The 22592-nt window shown below is 42.1% G+C and overlaps 1 protein-coding gene across 1 annotated transcript in view; it reads right to left on the reverse strand.

The window, feature by feature from the left end:
• Positions 1 to 22592, reverse strand: part of EFCAB6 (EF-hand calcium binding domain 6) — a 151450-nt gene that overhangs the window by 115400 nt on the left and 13458 nt on the right. The window contains exons 4-6 of the mRNA XM_034759423.1: positions 18300 to 18366; positions 9121 to 9257; positions 338 to 456 (exon numbers count right to left, since the gene is read on the reverse strand). Coding sequence (XP_034615314.1) covers positions 338 to 456; positions 9121 to 9257; positions 18300 to 18366 — 323 coding nt within the window. The remainder of the gene's footprint in view (positions 1 to 337; positions 457 to 9120; positions 9258 to 18299; positions 18367 to 22592) is intronic.

Consider the following 22592-nt stretch of genomic DNA (forward strand, 5'->3'; position numbering starts at 1 on the left):
CTACAATCTAAATGCATAATTGCAGCAAATGAGTTTCAACTGTGACTGTACTTTTTACACATGCACTTGGGTGTCACTTTTTGAAACCTTGGCCTATGAGTAATGTTGATACACTGTGGGTAAGCTTTTCAAACCACTCTAAGAGAGACCGTCACCTAAATGGCACATAGTTGTCTTGGGCTTCTTTGAAAATTCCAGACTAAAGTTGCCATGTAAGGGCCCAATCCAACTCTCACTGAAAGACTCCCATTGATTTCAGAAGGAGTAAGATCAGGCCCCAAGTGAAAACTTCACTTTCCCAAAGCCTACACTATATATTCTCCTTGTGAGCACCTACCTAGGCGTTGGTTTTCTGTTGCATTTTTCTTAACTGTACCCATATTTATACCAAGGTTCTTCAGAAATTCTTTATAATCCAATGTATTCGTTTTACCAACACAGGAATGGTTCCACAGTCTGGAAAAAAAAAGCAACTCCTTTCAGTGAACAACATTATTCTCTGCCAAATCTGTAGTGAAACATTGGGAAATAAACATATATGATCTTTACAGAATATTATGTAAAAATTAAGAGAGGGGAGGTGGCATTTTTGCATATACATATTGTATTATTTCCCCCAGAGTTTATATATGTGGTGTGTGAGTTGTCTGCATACTATTACTCAATGCCACGCTACCATGTGATTTGGCTGACCATGTACCTGAATATAAATTTTAATAGATGTGCACAGAAATTCTTTCAATTACGTAAGAAAACTATGGAAATTCTTAATCAAATCCCAGTGTAATCTATGGCAAACGGAACCTAAATTCTGTTACAATGTGCCTGGGTTCTGCAGCAGTCAGATCCAATGGGCTGGACATTCTGCAGCAGATTTATTTGAATTAAAATTTTGATTTTTTTTAATTAAATATGAAAATAAATATTACAATTAGAACCATATCCCCAGTGTAATTTATTTTTATATTAAATTTTCCAGTTTGAGAAACAATTGGGATTGGGATGAGCATATTTGCTAAATATTTGTGCTAATCAATGGTGAAATAGAATGAACAGTTAGGTTGTCCTCTTTAGATTTAAGTCAATCTGTTGAAACCAATGGGTAGTTCACACCTTTCAGAGCTATTGTTTGAAGTTGTCTGAAGGTTTATGTGAGACAACACTCGCTTGATGTTTCCAAATTTATCTTCCTAATCACTGGAAATAAGTAATTTTTTTTAAATGAAAGCAGAGATTTTGTAGTACAATTCAGAGATGCATAGAGTTTAAGGCCTAAATATACCATTAGATCATGTAGTCTGACCTCCTGTATATCACAGGCCAGTTGTCCCTGTAATTGAGACCAATAACTCGTGGTTGACTAAAGCTTATCTTCCAAAAAGGCATCCAGTCTTGATCTGAAGACAACCAAAAATGACAAATCCACCACTTTGCTTGGTAGTTTGTTCCCATGGTTAATCACACTCATGGTTAAAACTTTGTGCCTAATTTCTAATTTGAATGCCTCTGGCTTCAGCTTCCAGTCACTGGTTCTTGTTATACTCTTCTCCATTAAATTAAAGAGCCTGTACTATTCTCTCCCTATGGATGGAGACTCTAAATTAAGTCACCTCTCAATCTCCGTTTCGATAAGCAACTTGGGCAAGTCACTTAACCTCCTTTTATCTCAGTTTTCCCATCTATAAAAGTGGGATATAGTGCCTACATACCCAAAGAATAACTAGTTAATATTTGTACTGTACAGTGCTTTGAAATCTGTAAAGCATGACAGAAAAACTTATTAATAACATGGATAGACCATCTTCCAATTTGAAGCAAACTTACCTGTACAAATTCAAAATAAAGGAGATACTTCACAAACATTGTGTGACTGGCTTATTTGAACACTGACAGTCAAGTCATGACAAAAAAGCCATGTTAAAGATCAGGTTAATGCTATATCTTGGCATAAATAACACGTCACTCATGATATATCTGTTTGACATTCATACTTTTTTGGAGCTCAGTTTTTGTAACATTCAAATACTGTTAAATCCAGATATTCATACAAATTATCAAAAATGAACACTTCATTCATTATTTACCACTAAAAACAATAGTGACAGTTTTCATTGACACATGGATACTCCAATTTCTAACACCTGAAAAGCTCTTTCCCCCATAAGCTGTATTGTTACTGCTATCAGACAATGTCTGCTGATTTAACAAGAAGGCTTTTTCTAAATTTTCATATGTCAAAGGTAAAAAAACAATTCCGTCAGCCCCCAAAAGGAACTACAGCACTAATTATTTGTTCAGAACATCATTATGCATTACGAGCTGCTCTTAGCATTGGACCATTGAAAGGGAACCAAAAAACCCAAGCCATAAGTGTGGATCAGAATCATATGTTGCATGCTTTATGTAGTGAGGCGGACAGGCCTCCCTCCTCCGGGGTAAGTGAGGGAGTGTTACACACCCCTTGGAGGGCGGAGCCTAGGTAACCCCGCCCCCCTCGCCGGAAGGACAAGGGCGTGGCCGGAAGTATAAAAGACCAGGCCCACAGCCCATTCGGGGGGAAGCCTGCAGAGGGGAAGGACGTCCCGCTGGTTCTGGAGCAGCACGGAGCAGATTCCCCGCCTAGCTCAGCCCACGGCCCGGGCGGGGACGACGACTGGCCCAGAGTGTCAGCTGCCGCTTACCCGGAGGAGCCAGACAATGACTGGACATCAAAGGTACCCACCCCAGGGGAGGCAGGAAGTGGCCCAGAGGCAGCTGCCATAGGGCTGGCTGCAAAGCCCAGAGCCACAGCGTTGGAGTGTTGCGGCTGGATCGCCGCTGACCTCAGGGAAGCTGATTCTGCCCCTGCCAGGGCCCTGGGCTGGGACACAGTGGAGTAGGGAGGGCCCGCGTCCCCCTTCCCCCCGCGCCCCCTCAGGTGGCTGACTCTCATTCCTCTGCAAGGTGCTCTCGCTCTGAAGAGGAGAGGTCCCAGCCCCCGGAGACTGTTGTCTGCTGGCTGCCTGAGCCCTGCAAGCCCAGTACCTAGCCTACCTGTAAGACTGTGTTGTTTGCTGGCTGCCTGAGCCCCGCCCAGGCTAGAGCCAGCCCCTTCATATGTCAANTGTTGTTTGCTGGCTGCCTGAGCCCCGCCCAGGCTAGAGCCAGCCCCTTAAGACTATTGGCCGCTGGCTGCCTGAGCCCAGGCCAGCCCAGGCCCAGTTAAACGGAGACGAGTGTGGAGGCAGGCTACTGCCAGCCTTCAGCAACCTCCCTCCTCCGGAATGAGTGAGGGAGTGTCACACTTTATCACTACCTTAGGTTACTATAAAAAGGACATGGTGCAACTTGAAGATATAGCAAATGGAGAGTGGGCTTTTCTTTACGGCATCCACAAACAATGGTTCAAATCCTTCTCCCACTGAAATCAATAGGAGTTTTGCCATCGTCTTCACTGGAAATAGAACTGATCCTTGTATTTACTGAAGGAAACAAATAATGAAACGTTCATTCCTGAGGGGGGAAAACCATGTTTATATGCTTTAAAACTGGACAGAATTATCATGACGGATAGACTGCTTTTAGAATTGAAATCACTAAGTGGCATTCCTATTTATTCCAGTCTCCATGTGGAAAAATAATAAATAGTTTCACTGAGGTTTACCATATTGTGATATTTATAGTACAGTACTCATAATTATTTACATAACTTCTTTAATCCTAAAGGTACTATGAATTATACTGGCTCCTCATAACTGTAGTGGTGGTGATGCTGGAAATGAAAAAATAGATTAGATTAGAATGGATAGATAAAATAGGGTGGCAATCCACTGATACACAGCACAATGAACATACTCAGAAATTTTGTCCAAGGACACAAGGGCAAACCCTTACTTAAACAAAAAGTGACATCTTTAAAGGGATCTGTTTCCTGTGCCTTGTATGTAGTAATATTTCAGGTTACTACAACTGAAAGATGTTAGCTGACAAATAAAAAACCTGTATTATTTGTGTGTTTACTTTGTATATTTGACAGCACCATGTGTAGTTACTTTCACTGTTTCCCCTGTATTTTCAGTAATCCAAAGCCAGTTAAAGTCAATGGAAAGTCATTGTCTTAAATGGGCTTTGGATCAGACCCCTAATTAAATGCTGTTGCTGCAAACACATATGTGCTTAATTTTGAGCATATAAATCCCAAATCAGGAAAGTACTAAGGCCCTGACCCTTAAACACTTATGCACATGCATAACTTTAATACTATCATTGATTTAATGGGATTTAAGCACGTGTGTAAGCATCCTTCCTGAATATGGATGCTTTTTCTGAATCAGAGCCATGAGTAGTCCCATTGAAATCAACAGGACTATTGACTTCCTTAAAGGTAAGCCTGTTCCTAAGGTTTATTAAGGGTCTGGGCTGTAGTTATTTTTCCACTACTGAAAAGGCCTTTACACAAACATAAACAAGGGAGCAAAAATATCCTTGTACATATTTTAAAGTGTGCATTTTTTTTTAATTTCAGCATATTATTTAAAGATCACCCAATCACTCCCTACCCTTTTAAAAAAAATAGCCAGTTTCAGAAGATTCAAATTAAATTTAATGTGGACATAAGGCAGTGCTGGTTTTCTAAATATCAAAATTTTGTCATTATCACTAGAATTGTTTTATTTTTCTACTTTCTATTTTTAACAAATATGAATGCTATTTATTCATTAAAATTCAAAACAAACAAACAAATGTACCCATTATCCTTTCCATTGTTTAAAAACATTTCATTCTTACATAAAGATTTGCTCTGAAATGCTGCCAAAGAAAATAACCTTGAATTATTTGCTGCATAACTGCCAGATGACTACACTAAAGGAGCCAGGGGACAGCTTCATCTCGAGCATCTGACTTTTAAGAAAAATCTTCTACGTGTGGTATTTAAGAATTGGTGCTGTATCCCAGTCCTATAATATCTGAACACCCCTTCTACAATATATGAGAAGAGATTGTCTTGTTGCTCTGAGACAAATCCAGGATACCAATGGGAGAGTCAAGTTCCATTGCTTTTTATTAAAATAGCCATTCCAAAACAGGGAAGTGTCAGGCTTGGATGAGTTTAAAGTCCACTAGGACCACTGGACTGTATAACTGTTAAAGCCTGAAGGTCTAAGTACTGGGTACAGGAGAATGGTATTTGTCAGGTAGGCATATAGATCTATGGATGGGAGGGAGAAAGCTAGGGACCATTCTTTCCAGGCAAGATTGTGCCAGCACAGATCAACAGAGAGCTGGTTTGCCTTTTTCTGCGAGAGGACAAGACTTCAGAGCTGCCAGACTTTTTCTCTCATTGGCAGGTTCTTAGTGTCATTTTAACTATTCTACAAACTACTGATTTGTCTGTCTGGCCTATCTGAGAGAAAGTTCCTGAGGCCAAATGGTGTCCTTCACAGGGCTCTTGGATCTCATGCATTTATGTAGAGCCTGATCATTGACTATGACCATTTTCCCAAAACCACACAGCTCCTTTTGTGTCTCCTACCCTAAAGATTGACATTTGTGGTCAGAGAAAGCCCTCTTTATAATTATAGGCCTGATCCAAAGACCGTTAAAGTCAAGGGAGAGATTCAACACAGTGCCAGAACACCATAAGAGAAGTTTTGTCGTGGGGAGAAACATTTATCAAACACTCCAAGTCAAATATTCAATGGGCTTGGGCTTGAATCAGAAACAGCCGCAGAGTCCCGAGTGCAGAGTAGAAGTGAACACAGGAAACCACCTTGAAGGAGAACACCAGAAGGCAGAGTAGCAGCAGACTCCAGTAAATAGGACAACACTGAAGACACTGAAACACCTGTATAGCTGTCTTTTCATTCCAAGTTGGTCTGGTCTGGAAGTGACCTCTCAGGTGGATTAGGCTCTGCTGTAGTTTAGAACTAACTCCAGAGACAAAAAGGATGGTAAGAGCCAGGAACCTGTTAACTGGGAGTACTGGAAAAAGTTTCAGGTCCTCCAAAGCAAAACTTCAGAACTAGTCTGTTCTGACAAATGCAGCCTTCATCTGAAAAACCCATGCCATTTAAATCTATATTGCCCAGAGCTATTAAAGAGATACAGTGTAGCAGCCAATTGAGATTCTAATGTTCTCGTTCCTCTGTGGGTTCATGTCACTGAAATTGAGGCTCCTAATATCTAAGGAAACATCACTGGGAACCTCAGGAACAGAAGCCAATTTAAACTAGACTAGCAGTCCAGAGGATCCTTTTTTCTTCTTAATGCAGCTGGATTTTTAGGCTCTTTGGTGAGGCAGGAGCCTCCAGCTAGGCTCTGGCTTTAACAAATAGGAATGAAAAAACAGGAAGACGAGAGGGAGGAATTATAATATTCTTAAAGAAAAGAAGACCTCTTGGCCTACCTGATTTCAGACACTGGGATGCTAAAGAAGAGTGAAAGTTGTCCATGGACTTTAGTTAGAAAGTGGCTGTGGATTTTTGTTGGGACCTCCACAGATAACTGCTCAGAGATATGGACTGTTAGGCAAAGAAATATAGAAAGTGCAGCTTTTGGTGTCTTGCTGCAAGAGTTACATTTGCTCAGTTTCCTGCTAGCCTCTCATGGCAACACCTTTTTTTCTGTTTTTTTGGAGCAGCCTAGCTAGTCAGTGAAATTTCTGGAATGTGAAAGTGGAGGCGTTTCACTTGTGCTCATCACTCCTGAGAAGTCAGAAAATGACTAGGGCGCTCAGGAAATATATGAGGACACCTGGACTTTGCCACTTTATTGTTGCTCTTTCCTATTTACCTATGATGTTATATGCCAAAGCCCATTAATAAGTGAACTAAGTTTATGCACTTGGACAATATTCACTTAGGACAGGGGTCAGCAACCTTTCAGAAGTGGTGTGCCGAGTCTTCATTTATTCACTCTAATTTAAGGTTTTGTGTGCCAGTAATACATTTTAACTTTTTTTAGAAGATGTCTTTCTATAAGTCTATAATATATAACTAAACTATTGTTGTATGTAAAGTAAATAAGGTTTTTAAAATGTTTAAGATGCTTCATTTAAAATTAAATTAAAATGCAGAGCTCCCCGGACCCGTGGCCAGGACCCGGGCAGTGTGAGTGCCACTGAAAATCAGCTCACGTGCCTCCTTCGGCACACGTGCCATAGGTTGCCTACCCCTGACTTAGGGGTCAGGGGACGGGTGGCTTATGAGGATGGAGTATGGAGGTGGAGACAGAGAACCAAATTTACTGGCACGGTCCATTCCTTTGTGCTGCCCTGGTGATGCAAACAACCATAAACCCATCTTAACTGGAGCAATGCAAAACTGCTGGTGTAGCAGTGAATCTGGCCCATGATTTTAACTGCCCTCAAAAAGTTAAAGCCTTCTCATCCCTGGAATAGGGCACTAATATCTTTCCCTCAATGCACTATTATCATTAATGATGTCACCCATGTACTTTCAGTGGAGAATTCACTCCAAGTTGCTTAATGGTCCATCCAAATAAGGAATTCAGGTACAGTTTGGTTACATATAAAATCTCTCAAGTTTAATAGGCTTCTTTAAGAGAACATGACTGTAGTTTTGTGATTTTTACTAAGCAAGATAGGATGGAAGCAATTTTTAAAAGAAGTAATGCATTATTTCTGATCTTCTGTTCTCCAATATAAAGGTGAATCTGTATCATTATTTTATATGTTAAGCTTCAGAAGTTTTATCTGAAACATCGTCATTGTTGAGCATTAAAAAAACCCCAAATAAAAATTTGTGATCTTTTTTATTATTCAGTACTTATGGAGATGTAGTAACATTTTTTATAGATTTACTACCTTTCACATAGCAATGCCAAACACAAGGTTTATTGTCAAATAAAGCATTGTTTTGTTTGTTGATTGCTGGCTTTAAAAGAGTATTGCTTCTGTTCTATAATTGCATGTACAAAATTATTTAATTGGTTTTGTTGGGATGTAATTCTGGAGAGTGTCCCAGCCAGAAAAGATATAAAAATTGAAACAGTGAGCCCAGACAGCAAAAACAGGCTAAAAATTTTTTTGGAGATTGCTTGTAGAGGGGGGGAAAACCCAACAACAAAAGACCTGCCCATCCTAATTTATTTAATTTTCCTTTAGGCCCTTATCCAACAGAAAACAGCCTCCAAGATTGCTGCTGACAAAAGCTCCATGGACCTTATGGAGTATGAATCCGTGAAAGCAGCTCCAAATTCCAAGAGGATACATCATCTTTGGAAACCGCAATGTGGTAAACACACAGCTAGATTCTCCTATATTCGTGGTGTTAATTACACCTACCTCCACCAGCTGATATTCCTGAACTCCAGGGGCAATTCACCTGCCCTCTTTCAAAATTTCCACCAAAGAGGAGCAGCTTTAAATCACAGACAGGGCTCCACAGGAGTTCACTAGCAAAGAATGCTCAAGAGATGCATGGAATTAGTGTATCCTCCAGTTGCCTTGGACACCCATCCTCCTGGGGCAGTTTAGCCCACCTTAGGGATGCAGGCACTGCCTTTTGCAGACCCCCAGTAGAACAGAGGCAGTGGCCACTTTTCACTTCCAACTGCCCTCTGAGAGAGGTGCCTCTGCTAGGGTTTATGAGAGTAAAAGCTGGCAGGGACCCTGGATTCATAATGCCAAAAGTATCAAGTGGATGGGGTGAGAAGGCACCAGCAGTACCATTCCCGGAACTGATGTGAAGGGGGGAAGGAATGTCTCCTCTGACAATCTTTTGGAGATCAAGGCAAAGAGGTTCTACCCCAAACACCAATCTCTTTGAGACTGTGTGGGTGAGACCCCCATTCCCACCCCCAACAATCAAGCTGCTTGAAGCTAGAAGGAGTTAAGATGCTAAGACCCATTCCTTTAGCAATTAGACCATGGAATTACTACCTCCCTCAGGCTATAGGAAGTTTCAGAGGCTGAAGTGTGCATGTGGGTGATTAAAGTGATGGGTCCACAATATGGAGCAAGGCTCTTGGCAGCCAGCCAGCTTTTACCCTAATAAGTCAGCCTATTACCAAGCCACTCTCCAGAACCTAACAGCCTGTGCAGGTCAGAAGGCCATATAGGCCCCTTAACTTATTAATCTCAAGCACCATACAGAAACCTTTGACTGTTTACTTACTTACTTTTCATACTCTGCATCCTTCATCCTGAAACAACTGATCTCAAGAATCCGTCTTAGCTCATGCCGCTGTATTTGTCCTGTTCGGTTATAGTCAAAAAGTCTACAGGTCTTGATGATGCTTTTCAAATTCTTTGAAATCTATAAATTAAACAAGAAACAAACACCAATGCAACGTGAAACACAGGCACTGGACAGCTTTGTTAATATAAAAAATGGCATTTTATACCTTTTCCAACACTGCAAAAAAACAAAAACAAACCAAAAAACCAACCTTTTTGAGCACAGTGGGAAGTGTTACAAAATGACTATAAGACATGAATACTGCGCAGTTACTGGATGTTTTGAAGGCAATTTCCTCAGTAAACGGTGTTGGTAAAGTTAAAAAACGCTTAGGCAAAGTAATGAGTTTCAGACACAACTCATTCCTTCTAAGCAGTAGATAAAAGATATCTTCCTCCAATGACTGAAACCTAGAGATTTGCTAGAAACCAAATACTGCAAGATTGTGTATTTATGTATATAAGTCATTCACTCATGCAATTTTACAATTAATATGTAGACAGGCTTGCTAATGTATTACTTTAATCAGTTACTTAACACTATAACTCTAAAGTAGTAATTCAGTTTCATGGGTATGATGGGTGGAAGTGGAAAAAGGGATAAAGGGAATTTGGACGCAGACATCTTAGTTTTCAACAGACTAGAGCAAGAGTCAGGCTAACTCCAACTTTAATAACGCAAGACTTCAAGGCAGGGCCTGAGCGAGTGGGAAGCAAGTGGGAAAAACTATAAGAGATACTGTTTTTCGACCTTGTGTTAGATAAGAATGGAATACAGACTGTAGCAGGAACTGCTGAGAAAAGTAAGATATCAGAAGGAATATGTATAAACAAGATGCGGTGTTGATCATTATTGTCTGTAACAAAAGGTATAAATGCTTGCCCTAATTGTTTATCTAACGGAGACCTGCCTGGGATGGGGGAACCCCAGTCAGGGTGTACTCTCCCCTTGCAAGTGTCAGGAAAATAAACTGTCTCTGACATGTTGCAAACAACCTAAGAGTGAAGACTCTGTTTTCTTCCACATATGTTTATTAGAAATCAACAAACGATTAGTGTTCCGAATAAAGTGGAGTGAATCTCTTTTTTATTCAATTCAAATATTTACCAAAAATAAGAGGGTATGTTTGAGGACAAAAAAAAAAAAGAAAACATGGGGTTTTGCTAGTGAAGGTGTGACATTTGCAACTGCAACCCTTTCCTCTGACCCTGTTAAAAATCTGTGCAAGTCTGAACCTGAAAATGCAGTCATACACTAAAACATGACATTGTGGGGTTCTAAGCTTACTGTTTTTCAATTACTTCTATGTTGATTTTTGCTGTTTACAAGTAAGAAAAGTTTGCTTAAAAATACTGCTCTTTTTAACTACTGTTCCTAAAAAATCAAGCTGGGAATTGAAAGTCAAGTATGTTCTTTCTGGTTCACGCAACAGGAGCAACGATATAGGTTCTACAACTGGAACTAAGCTGCCTGTTTTGATGAAGGTACATGAGCCAAAATAGAATCCGGTAGGCTACGCAGTGCTAGCAGGAGTATAAAGTAGCAAAACCTTGGGTGAAATCCTGCTCCCATTTAAGTCAATAGGAGCTTTGCCATTGTGAACTCCTTATTCCCACTGCTGAGCAGTTAATCCCATGAGTAGTTTATTTGACTGCAATGGCACAATCTATAGTTATACCTGCCCACCAATGTAAGTAAAGGGCCCACAATCTAGTCCAAAGTAAGCAGAATTGAGGCATACAGTCAGGTTATGACTGGTCCTTGGCAGGTATGCACAGACCAGGATGATGGAAGGGGGCAATTTTTTTATTGTTTTGGATGGAGACAAGGAGGAGGGAAAGCTGGTTTTACTCATAAAAATTGCCTTTTGCTACTATGAACAGTTAAGACCACACAATAAAGTTCTAATATAAACAGGACTGTCAAAAAGGCAGAAATTTCCCAGTTTCACTGGACTGGAAAAACATTTCCACACATCTAATCCCACACAACCTCAACGTTTTCATGAGAAATACTATTTATTAACATTTGATATCTTTTGGTAATCAGATTTTGTTAAAGAGGATCACTGTATGGTCAAAGAATCAAGCTTTTAATTCTTCAATCCCCCCAGAATCAGAGATTCATTTCCTAGAAGGTTGAACTCAACTCTTCATCCTTATAAGTCAAATTGAGTACCATGCAGTTTACTACTGTGGCACTCTGTACCTCAAAGCAACACCCTGGAAACCCATATTCACCACTGTCATGATATGTTTTGTACAATGTATGCCTTGTGAGGTATCATTTTAAAGGTCATTATCTGCTGAAACCTGTTGTTCTGTCAAAATACGTATATCATTACTGTTTATGAAGTGATTTTGCTGTATGGTTGTTATTGAAATATGTTGTAAATTTGGGAGTCGTCCATTGTTAGTTCTCCAGTGACAACAAAGGTGGTGATCCACATCCAGGCTGCCACTAAACAATTAATCAGCAGGGGAGTTGTAAACAAGGGATTTGCAATTCTGTAAGAGAAACACCACACAATGGGGACTGCTCAACCCTGTGACTCAGCAAGCCCCACCAGGCTTTTCAGGGACATGGATTAAGAGTATAAAATAAGGGTCAGTGGTATCTTGAGGGCACCTTTCTCCTCCCCACCTACACTGGAAGTAACAAGAATGCAGGGGAAACAAATACCTGAACTGAGGAGACTGGTCCCAGACTTAAAGGGAAAGCCTGTCTATTAAGGACTGTAACCTACCTGCAACATCCAGTGGGGGAGAAAAACTGCTTGATCCAAATATTGTTCAGTCTAATACAGTGGTTCTCAAACTTTTGTACTGGAGACCACTTTCACATAGCAAGCCTCTGAGTGTGACCCCCCCCCTTATAAATTAAAAACACTTTTAAATATATTTAACACCATTATAAATGCTGGAGGCAAAGCAGGGTTTGGGGTGGAGGCTGACAGCTCGCAATCCCCCATGTAATAACCTTGCAACCCCCTAAGGAGTCCCGACCCCCAGTTTGAGAACCCCTGGTCTAATAAAGTCTAGGATTTAGACCGCATGCTTACTCAGGGCCAGCTCCAGGCACCAGCCGAGCAAGCTGGTGCTTGGGGCGGCAACTTGTAGGAGGCGGCATTCCGCCCAATCCTAGGGCAACACGGCCGCTTTTTTGTTGTTGTTGTTGTGCCACTCCGGCCGCCCTGTAGGGGGCAGCGGCGTGGAGGACGGGAGCGCCCTGCAGCAAGCTTGGCAGGGCAGCCCACATCCTTCCCTCCCCGCTGACCGGAGTGGTGCGGAGCCCTCCCGGCAGGGGGCACGGTGGCAGGGGCCGCGTGGCAGCGCCCCGCTGAAGCCTGGCTGCCCCCCTTCTCTCTCTCCCCCCGCTAGCCGGGACACATCTGCAGGGCAGGGAGTCCCCCTGCACCCTGGCTCCGGCTGCGCCGCAGGTGGTTTTTTTTTTTTTTTTTTGCTTTGCTGTTCTGGCCGCCACGGGGTTTTTTTTGTTTGTTTGTTTTGCTTGGGGCGGCCAGAAAGCCAGAGCCAGCCCTGTGCTTACCTTTTATTTTCTTTGGTAACTATCTCTGACTTCTTTTGCCTACCACTTAGAATCACTTAAAATCAATCTTTCTGTAGTTAATAAACCTGTTTTATATTTTACCTAAAACAGTGTGTTTTGGATGAAGTGCTTGGGAAATCTCAGCTCAGGTTACAAAGGCTAGTGTGTATCCTCTCCACATCAAGGGAGGGATAGACTGGGAATGAATTTATACAGGCCAAGCTTCTGACCAGGGCAAGACAGTACAGTTCTGTGGTGCAAGGCTGGGGGCTTGGGAGATTTGCTAGTGCCTTTCTCTGTGTGATTCGTGAGTGGCTCAGGGAGCACTCATGCAATTTAGTTGGATGGGGGGCTGCTGTACTGAGTGATAAACAGCAAACCCCCCCAGGTGCTGTTGTCACTAGCAAAGCATTGTGAGAGAGAGCCTGGGCTGGAGAGATAAGGAGGCATAACAGTACCCCAGTTTCAGGTTGTACCCCAGGGATCCTGTCACAACCACATAAAGATATTTCAGCTGATCATTGAACATGATCAGCTGTTTCAATATTAGAAACATTAGTCCTGTTTGATCTCAATAGACATGAATAAGTCAATCACACTTTTCATTACAGTAGGACCTTGTCTTGATATCTGGCCATATTGTCCTCTCTTACTACTGTTGTGTGCCAGTTGGCTACTACGTTCCATCCCAGAAGTAACTGCATTTCATCAGTGTTACAAGAAGGTAGTTTGTGTAGCACTGGGGGATCCCTCAAGATCAAAAACTAGGTGTTTAAAGTATTTTCTTACCCCTTGATGTGTAAAGAAAATTCAGTGCAAATCACATCCAGCACCAGACACAGGGAGTTCTAAATACAATTTTTATGCAGACCACAGATTACCCTTCAAAGACTGAAGTACTCTACCTCCAAATACGAGGCTACCCACCCAACTGTAAATAAATAAATTAATTAATGGAGATATCCCATCTCCTAGAACTGGAAGGGACCTTGAAAGGTCATCGAGTCCAGCCCCCTGCCTTCACTAGCAGGACCAAGTACTGATTTTGCCCCAGATCCCCAAGTGGCCCCCTCAAGGATTGAACTCACAACCCTGGGTATTTCGCTAGCAACATAATTATTAATGATCCCCATACTTCACACAACATATGCATTCCAAAGAGAGCCTGCACCCATGGATCTGAGCTTGTGGGGTACCACCTACATAATATTCTCCTTCCTGCTCCCTTATTCTGTGGAATCCTCTCTGCATAGGGAACACAAAGTTTCACTTCTGAATGTTTGACAGGGCAAGCAGAGGAAGGTGGAGAGGGTTCACTGGTCTGCACTGCATCACTGCATTCTTCCCACCCCAAACCCTCTGATTCTGTCTATACTAACTTACATAGCCTTTCCCCTATGTGGTGTGGAATAACCCTGAGAGGGGCTTCAGGGGAATCCACAGGACGAGTGAGCCCCATGTAGCACAATTCATAGAGGAATCATGTTGTTCAAGGGAGGCAAAATAATGGAGTAGGGAGGCAAGAGACCTCTGTGCAGATTTGCTGAGATTCCCTTGCATAGTTTGGGGGATATAGGGAGGGAGGAGTCCGAAACCCATGGCTTTTGCAGGGAGAATCTGAAGGAAATTCTGCAAGTGTAAACTAACAGTTGCTGCTCCTCTTTATAGCAGACACCTTAGTAATGTAGGGAGTACTGCAAGTACTGAACTATTTATCTGAAGTAACAATGGCAAAAATTTAAGGGTGGCAACTGTTCATTCTACAGAACTATACACTGAAGAATGAGTTGATGGCAGGACTGGGATTTAAATCCAGGTCTCCGGACTGCCAGCCCACTATTCAAACCAGCAGAACATTCTGCCTCTCTCATTTTCGTGAAAAGGTGTCAAAAATCCCACCATCACATTGTCATTCTTGGTGGCAAAAGAATGAGAAGTCAGTTGTGCCTTTTAAGTCACAGCCTGCAGCAGGACATAACTTGGAAGCACACTGCTTCTGCAGCAGTTCCCAGAGAAGCACAGCTTGTGCATCACACTTTTACAGGGTGCAAGATGTGCTTTCCTCCACACACGGCAAAGTCTGCTGGTCTGTACAGGGCAAGAAAGGGAGAAAGGCCATAACCTTTCCATTTCCATAGCCCTTCTGGGGAGGCTACCATTGCTGGACTGAAGCAATCCTGGCTCCTGGCATCCTATTTCCCTCAGCCTGCACCCACATGCAGAAATTCTCACATTCTACCCTGGAATGGGCTTGGAGAATGAACCACCTTCTCATCCCTAGAGGGTGGCCTCTCCAGAGCAGGGTACCAGGTATACAGGAAGGGCAGGATGAGCAAGCTTTCATACCCAGAGCTCAATCTGGTGCCTGTGCTGTAGACAAACAGAAAACTTCAGCCTGCAAGGTTGTCAATCCAGCACATTTCATGCACACTTTTTTTTTTTTTGCTTTGTTTAAAAAAAAGGAAAAATAAATGCATGAAAAAATATTCCTCGTGCAATAAACACATCAATGCTCATTTTCCCTATATTCTACTTTGGGCCATTTTGTGTAAAATCTTTAATTAAAGTTTTTCTTTGAAATTGTCATCATCAAACCAGAAGAAAGAAAGTAAAAAACGGAAGGACACAGCTGTGCATATATGAAGTGCTATTCAGTACCAAATGAATTGGAACAAAATAAGTATCGTGACTGTTATGCTCTTAGTTTTGGCTCTGTATTCTCAGTAGCACAGTCTAACTTGTCACTTTATATTGATTCCATCTGTTTACACTCTGCAGAGTATTGGCTTCCTACGGTGAACATTTCCTATTTACCAGCTGGTAGAGATAGGCCAAACCAGATAGAAAAGAATTAGACTATTTTCAGAGCCTCATAAACATAAAATCAAAAATTTGTGGGGGAAGGGAAGTAGGAAAGTGGGGAGTGAGGAAGAGATACTGGGCCTAATTCTCATTTATACGAAGGCCCTTTATACATTCTAGCAATTTAGAGAGACCTTAAAATTGGTGTAATGTATTTATGCGCACTTTGAGGCCTCTTTACACCACCACACTTTATGGAGTGTAAAGGCGGCTTAGTGTAAATCAGGCTCAGTATGTTGCTTACCTTTAAAGAGACACTAGCCGTTTAGGTCCAAAACTAAGGATTAGTTAGTATGAATACTTATGCACAAACATCTCCATACAACAGCTAGAAGTGAAATGCCTAAATGTAAACCCTGATGCGTACGTGCATTATGGAGCCATCATTGTATCCTCACAAGCCTTCTTATAAATTTACTTTTTCTAGTGGTTGGTTCTCTTCTTTTTCTTCTTTGCTGAGGCGGTTTCAACCCCACAGCTGCTAGCTCCTCAGGTGAATATTTTGCTGCTTTTGTTGAAAGCTGTTTCAGGTGGCCAGTCTTACCTGAATCTAACTTTTTTTTTAATGTTTGGAGACACTTCACTGTTTGAATCAATAGTTCCGTCCTTGCTTTTCTGTGCTTTTGGATAAGTAATCAAGGAGAAAATCCTGCCCCTGACTCTGAGGCTATGGAGGCTCTCTTAGCAGCAAACCCAGTGAACTTCCATTGTGCAAAGGGACCCCTTTCCCTTTGCGCAGTGCTTTGACCCTCTGTATTCTCAGGATTTGGGTACAGGGGATGAGCACCCTGTGGGGCACAGAGCCCTGCTCTGCAGGAGCACCCAGTGCAGTAGTATGCAGACAGTGCATGGAGTGGGCAGGGGAGGGGAAGGACCAGAAGATCTGCTGCTATTCAAACCCTCTAATCTTCCCCTTCCCACAGTGAGGGGAGCACAGAAAGGACTGCACAGGCTACTCTAGCCACTGGGCTGTCTTAACTTCTTCAGATTGGCTCTTAAGCCATTCACTAAGTAGATGGAGGCTTACTTATGGCAAATAAAAGTGGTGATTGTTATGTCACAAAATCACTTGGACTAGATGGGACATCAAGTGGGTCATGTAGTCCATCCTCTTGCACTGTAGCCGCATGTATTTCATTATAACAACACTCTGCACTTCTATAGAATCTTCCATCTGAGTATCTCAAAGTGTTTTCCAAGCATGAATGAGTTTAACCCTTGTGAGGTGAGAATTATTATCCTCTATTTTACAGATAAAGAAAAAATGGCGTTAAAGACCCAATTTTTAGAAATGTGTGTGCACAATTTCCCATACAATCACAGTAATTAACACAAACATGTCCCTGTTAGATGGATGAAGGGCATATTGGAGGAGCAGAGTAAAGTTTGGTTTGGGAATAATCAATGTGCCATTTTACAGGTGAATATTTATTTAAGAGATTATATGAATGAAGTATATCTGAACATTTATTTATTTCGCTGGTTAATTTCCATAGTTTGAAATGCTTCGGGTTTTTAACTAAAATTTTCCTGGAATATATAGGTAGCAGTAACCTTACTTTCAAGTTGATAGCCTTTTCTATTAATGTACTTGAATATACATATCACCGCTGTTTCAGAATGTCCTTAAAAAAATAACACAGAACCTGGGAAATTAAGTGTACCAGAACCCTAATTAGGACATTGGGGGATATTTTCAATTAATAAATTTAGATAAGAAGATATCTAAGCTGTTTCTTTTGTGATATGACATACTCAACATGAAAATGTAAATGTTACTCTCCAGTTAGTTGCATATAGCCAAATGAATAAAAGCTATGACATTAATAATAACTATATTCAGCTATGATTGATAGGCTTTTCTGCAGTGAGGAAAGATTGTCTTGGGTACAATCTGTCCTAACAGCTCTGCGATATGTTAATATTTTACTCAGACTAGAGAAAAGCTATATTCAGATGTCCACCATATAAGAGGGGCTGAGGATGCTACTGCAGCCTTGAGGTTGCAAAAGAATCTGTAAAATAGGAAGGATTTTATTGTCTCCTCCCAATATATGTGCCAAGCCTGTGCCAAACAGTGTAGGGAGCAGGATTTGCATGAGGTTATGTCCTAGGATGCTTTTTTGCTTACATGAAAATCTTGGGGTGTGGTGGGACATGACACATGATGCTCCAGAGGGCACAGAACATTCTTCTGGTGAGCTCTGCGCCATGGCAAATATTTGCTATGATCTCTGGTTGGCTAACTGATGTCCAAGTATAATAAAAGATTACTACATTGATGCTGGATATTTTTTACTCCATCAGAGAAAAATCTATCTTACACATAGCCATTTCACTATTACCTGAATCCTCAGCAGAAGGTACTAGAGTTTTTTCCATACAACATGGTGCTAGAGATCTTAGGCTGGATTCTCCACAGCCTGCCCCTTGTGTCGCTGTTTACTTTCATGCAAAGTGAAGGGCTTAAAATGCTGTTGTTCTGACTTGGTAGCATTTTTTTTTTACCAACTTTGCACAATTTAACTGATTACCCGAGATGCACTAAAGTGAAGAATCAGGCCCCTTAAATGAATCCGGCCTTCTAATCAAGCCAGCAACATCTAGAACTAAGAGTACCAGTACCATTTATGAAATGCCAGAACTTAACTTATAAAGTAAATAACCATTTTAGCAATCAGTTTCTGTTACTATCCACCTCTACGGTACCTTTTCCTTTAAGAGGGACTCCAGCTGACTTAATGTCATGGTTTGGCTGCCTTGGCTATCATTCCATCTAAAAATAAATAATATGAACAAAAGGATTAGACATAAGGCAAATGCATTACATTACTGTTGTAGACCAACAGTGGCCCAATTATTGATATCAGTGAGAGTTTTGCCTAAGTATGGAATGAGTAAAGACTGCAGAAATGGGCCTCCACAGTGATCCTGCACACGGCTCTGGGTCCGGCTGCACTGCCCTGCTGCACTGGCATAGTGACACTGAATCTGGTGGATCCAGCTCCCAGATGATCTCCCCGTGCAAGTGGATTCTTGAGCAATGTAGAGACATTGTAGCTCCTACACCTTGCACACCATGGCTGACAATGTGGAGGATGTGGCTGGAGAACAATAGCGTAGCTTCCCAGTGCCTAAGCAATCCCCAGCTGTTTTAACAGCCACTGGGGCCATTGGCAGCTGATACTGATGTGTGGCTGGGCCAGGGAACAAGACTGACACACACAGGAGTCCCAGAATCAGGTGAATACAAAGGACACCTCTGTACCTCAATGCCCAGCTGCATCAAGTGCTCCTCAGCCATAAATGAGGATCTAGCCCTTTGTATTTATAAGATCATTGTCAATGATCTTTTAACATGTGAGGTTTTTTAGAAAAAGAATGGCCCTACTCTCACCCATTTACTTACATCAAAACCACAGACCAAGTCATTTTCACAATTAACAAGTTTTATTTTTCTCAACGGATCTGACAGATTCTAAATTCCTGTTTTCCCCGGCTCTTCCCCTAACTAAGGGCTTGACCCTGAAAACACTTATGCAAGAAAGTACTGGTGTGTATTTGCAGGATCGAGTGCTAAAGACCAAATTCTGCCCTGACTTACAGCCCATTGGGTTCACTGAGATTGTGTGGGCTTTAAATCAGGGCAGAAACCAGCCCTAAGCTCCCTCTTACAAAATTTTCTCTGGGAAAACAGCACCTGCACTGCCCTCCTGTGGCAAACTCCTGTAAGTTAAGCTACAACTATCCCACATTTATTTTTGCTTCACAACATTTTCTGACGTACATTGCGTATAGTTTTAATACATGTCTACAAGTATTTGGTTGGTCACAATGCAGCATTTTTTAATTAATTACAGGTTTGATTCTGTTCTCTTTCACCAGTATAAACCAAGAGTTTATGAACTAAACTCATTCAGATTCCATGTGAAAGTGAGAGGAAAATCAGGCCCCACGTTTAACCTATTCATTATTTTTTCCATGATATAAAAAGGGATTAAGCTTTCATTTTGTGCATGATCCTTCATTCTCTATTTAATTAATTTTTGCTAATTAATCACAAGTTTTGTAAAGCTCCATTGTTTCTCTGGAAGACAGCAGCCTTAAATTCCCTCCTCCCATTTTCTGCCTCCCTTCCTCTCCTCCTCTCCCTTCCTCCTGCTTCCTTTCAGTGGACTACTCCCACTGTTGTTTCCTCCTCATTCTCTGGGAGGTTTGTTAACTTTACACTTGACGGTAAAAGAGCTGGGTCAGAATCTGTAGAATAACTTCTAAGGCAACTGTCTGTTAGAGCCTGGATCATCTGCTCCCACAATCAAACCTGCAGGAGAAGGAATCTATGGAAGGAAATCTCCATGAGGATCCCATTGCAGAGTCCCTAACCAGTCATCCCAGAAGGGAGAGGAAAGGGGGAGGGGGGGGAGTTAAATTATATAGTGCTTTTGGAGCAAAGCTACTAGGTAAATGTAGGATTAGTTTTACAGTATAATATACAGTATGGTACTCAGAGAATGCTTTGCATTATACCTCTCAGATGTCCCTCATGTGAAGGGAAGGCACTCATTTTAATCCCAAAGTTACCTACCTACCAGACAAAATTGGTACCTCCACACTTTTATTGCTGAAAGTAATTTACATCAGAAGTAAAGAAGGATTTAAAAGTGAAGCTCCAGAGAGGAGAAAGTTACTCACCTTGTGTAGTAACTGAGGTTCTTCGAGAGATGTCCCTGTGGGTGCTCCACTCCAGGTGAAGGGATGTCCCTGCGCCTTTGCTTGGAGAGTTTTGCAGCAGTGTCTGTATGGGTCACGCACACGCAGTGCCTCCCTCGCGTGCCACTGGCGCCTCAATAGCGCGCGCAACCTGGACTCCTCAGTTCCTTCTCTATCCCGGAGCCTGCTCCAAACTCTGAAGTAGAGGGGAGGAGATTGGGTAGTGGAGCACCCACAGGGACACTCATCTTGAAGAACCTCAGTTACTGCACAAGGTGAGTAACCTTCTGTTCGAGAGAGAGATGTCCCTGTGGGTCCTCCACTCCAGATGACTGAAGATCAGTGCTGACCTCAGACAGTAGGGGCTTCGGAGTTGGTAAAATAGCCGTTGATAGTACAACTCAGCCAAGTCAAGTATCCACCTGAGGACCTTGCGTAACAGCATAATGTTTAGCAAAGGTGTGTTCAGAGGCCCAGGGGGCAGCTTTGCAAATGTCTATAAGGGGAATGTTGTTTAGAAATCCCACTGCCGTCAATATTGATCTGGTAGAATGCATCTTGATTCCCGTTGGAGATTGTATGCCTCTTAATTGATAGCACAGGTGAATGCATTGGGATGTCCATTTAGATATTCTTTGAATGAATATGGAGTTACCCTTAGAGCATTCTGTGATAGAGATAAAAAGTTTCGGTGAGACTTTAAATGGCTTGGTCCTATCAAGGTAAAAAGACAATGCTCTCCTAACATCCAGGGTGTGCACTGTGGCTTCAAAAGTGTTGGTGCGTGGTTTAGGAAAGAAAGTAGGTAGTTGTATTGGTTGATTGATGTGAAGGACGAATATACTTCGGGAAGGATTTGGGATGGGTTGGCAAAGTGACTCTATCTTTAAAAAAGATAGTAGATGGTGGGTCTGCCAGGAGCACCCTGATTTCTCCCACATGCCTAGATGATGTGATTGCTATTAGAAACGCCACTTTCATGGACAGGTGTAGTAGGGAACAGGTTGCTAAAGGTTTGAATAGTTTATGCATCAGGGCTGTTAGGACCAAGTTTAAGTCCCATGGTTGCATGGGTGGTCTCACGTCTGGACAGAAAGTTTGGATACCCTTAAGGAATCGCTTTGTGAGAGGGTGAGCAAAGATTGTAGTGTCACCAATTTTGACACTAGTGTCACTTTATTGAGCTGAGGGAAAGATCAGATTGTTTCAGTTCTGGGAGGTAGTCCAATATAATTGGAAAAGGTGCAAATGCTGCAATGGTTTGTCTGGTGGAACACCATGTAGTAAATTTCCTCCATTTGTGGAGACAGGTGCTACGTGTAGTATGTTTTCTACTGTGTAGCAGCACTCTCTGGACCTACTCAGAGCAATTTAGCTCATCATTAGAGAACCATGGAGGAGCCATGCCTTGAGATGTAGCATCTTTATGTTGGGGTGTTGTAGTTGGCCCTCCCATTGGGTTAATAGGTCTATCTGTAGAGGGAGTGTGATTGGGGTATTTGCGGACATCCATGTTACGTATGGATACCACGCTTGTCTTGGCTGTGTGTAGGCTATTAAGATTACTGTGGCCCCCTTGGTCCTTATCTTCAGTACCACTCTCGATAGTAATGGTATCGGTGGGAACGTGTATAGAAAGTCTGAGTTCCAAGTGATCATGAACGCATTCCCCATCCCCCAGACTGGACCTGGAGCATAATTTGGGGCATTTTGTGTTGCATGCTGTCATGAATAGGTCCATTTGTGGGTAACCCCACAAGTTCGGAATATGTCTTCCAGGATGGCATTGTTTAACTCCCATTCATGATCGAGGAGAAAACATCTGCTGAGCTCGTCTGCCATGGTGTTCTGACATCCGGGTAGGTAGGAGGCTGAGATATGGATATTGTACTGGATGCACCAATTCCAGAGTCTCATAGCCTTGGTACATAGTGAATGCGATCAGGCTCCCCCTTGTCTGTTTAAAACCTACAGGGGATGTTGTCGGTCATTACTCTGATGTTTGAGTTTCTTATGAGCTCCCCATCCGATAAGGGATGCATCCGTTGTAATCATAAGCGATGGAGGATCTTGTGTGAACGGGATACCCGAGAACAGACTGTGTAGTTGAGTCTACCCGGTTAGTGAGTCCTTGACCTTGGGGGCATAGTTAATCGTATGTTTAACTTGTTTTTGTTTGGTCTGTAAACGGTTGCTAGCCAGTCTTGTAGCAGCGCATGTACAAGCATGCATGTTTGACTACAAAAGTGCATGCCACCATGTGACCCAGTAGTTGTAGCCATTTGTGGGCAG

This window comes from Trachemys scripta, chromosome 1 (genome assembly GCF_013100865.1).
Source record: "Trachemys scripta elegans isolate TJP31775 chromosome 1, CAS_Tse_1.0, whole genome shotgun sequence".
NCBI classification, from domain to species: domain Eukaryota; kingdom Metazoa; phylum Chordata; order Testudines; family Emydidae; genus Trachemys; species Trachemys scripta.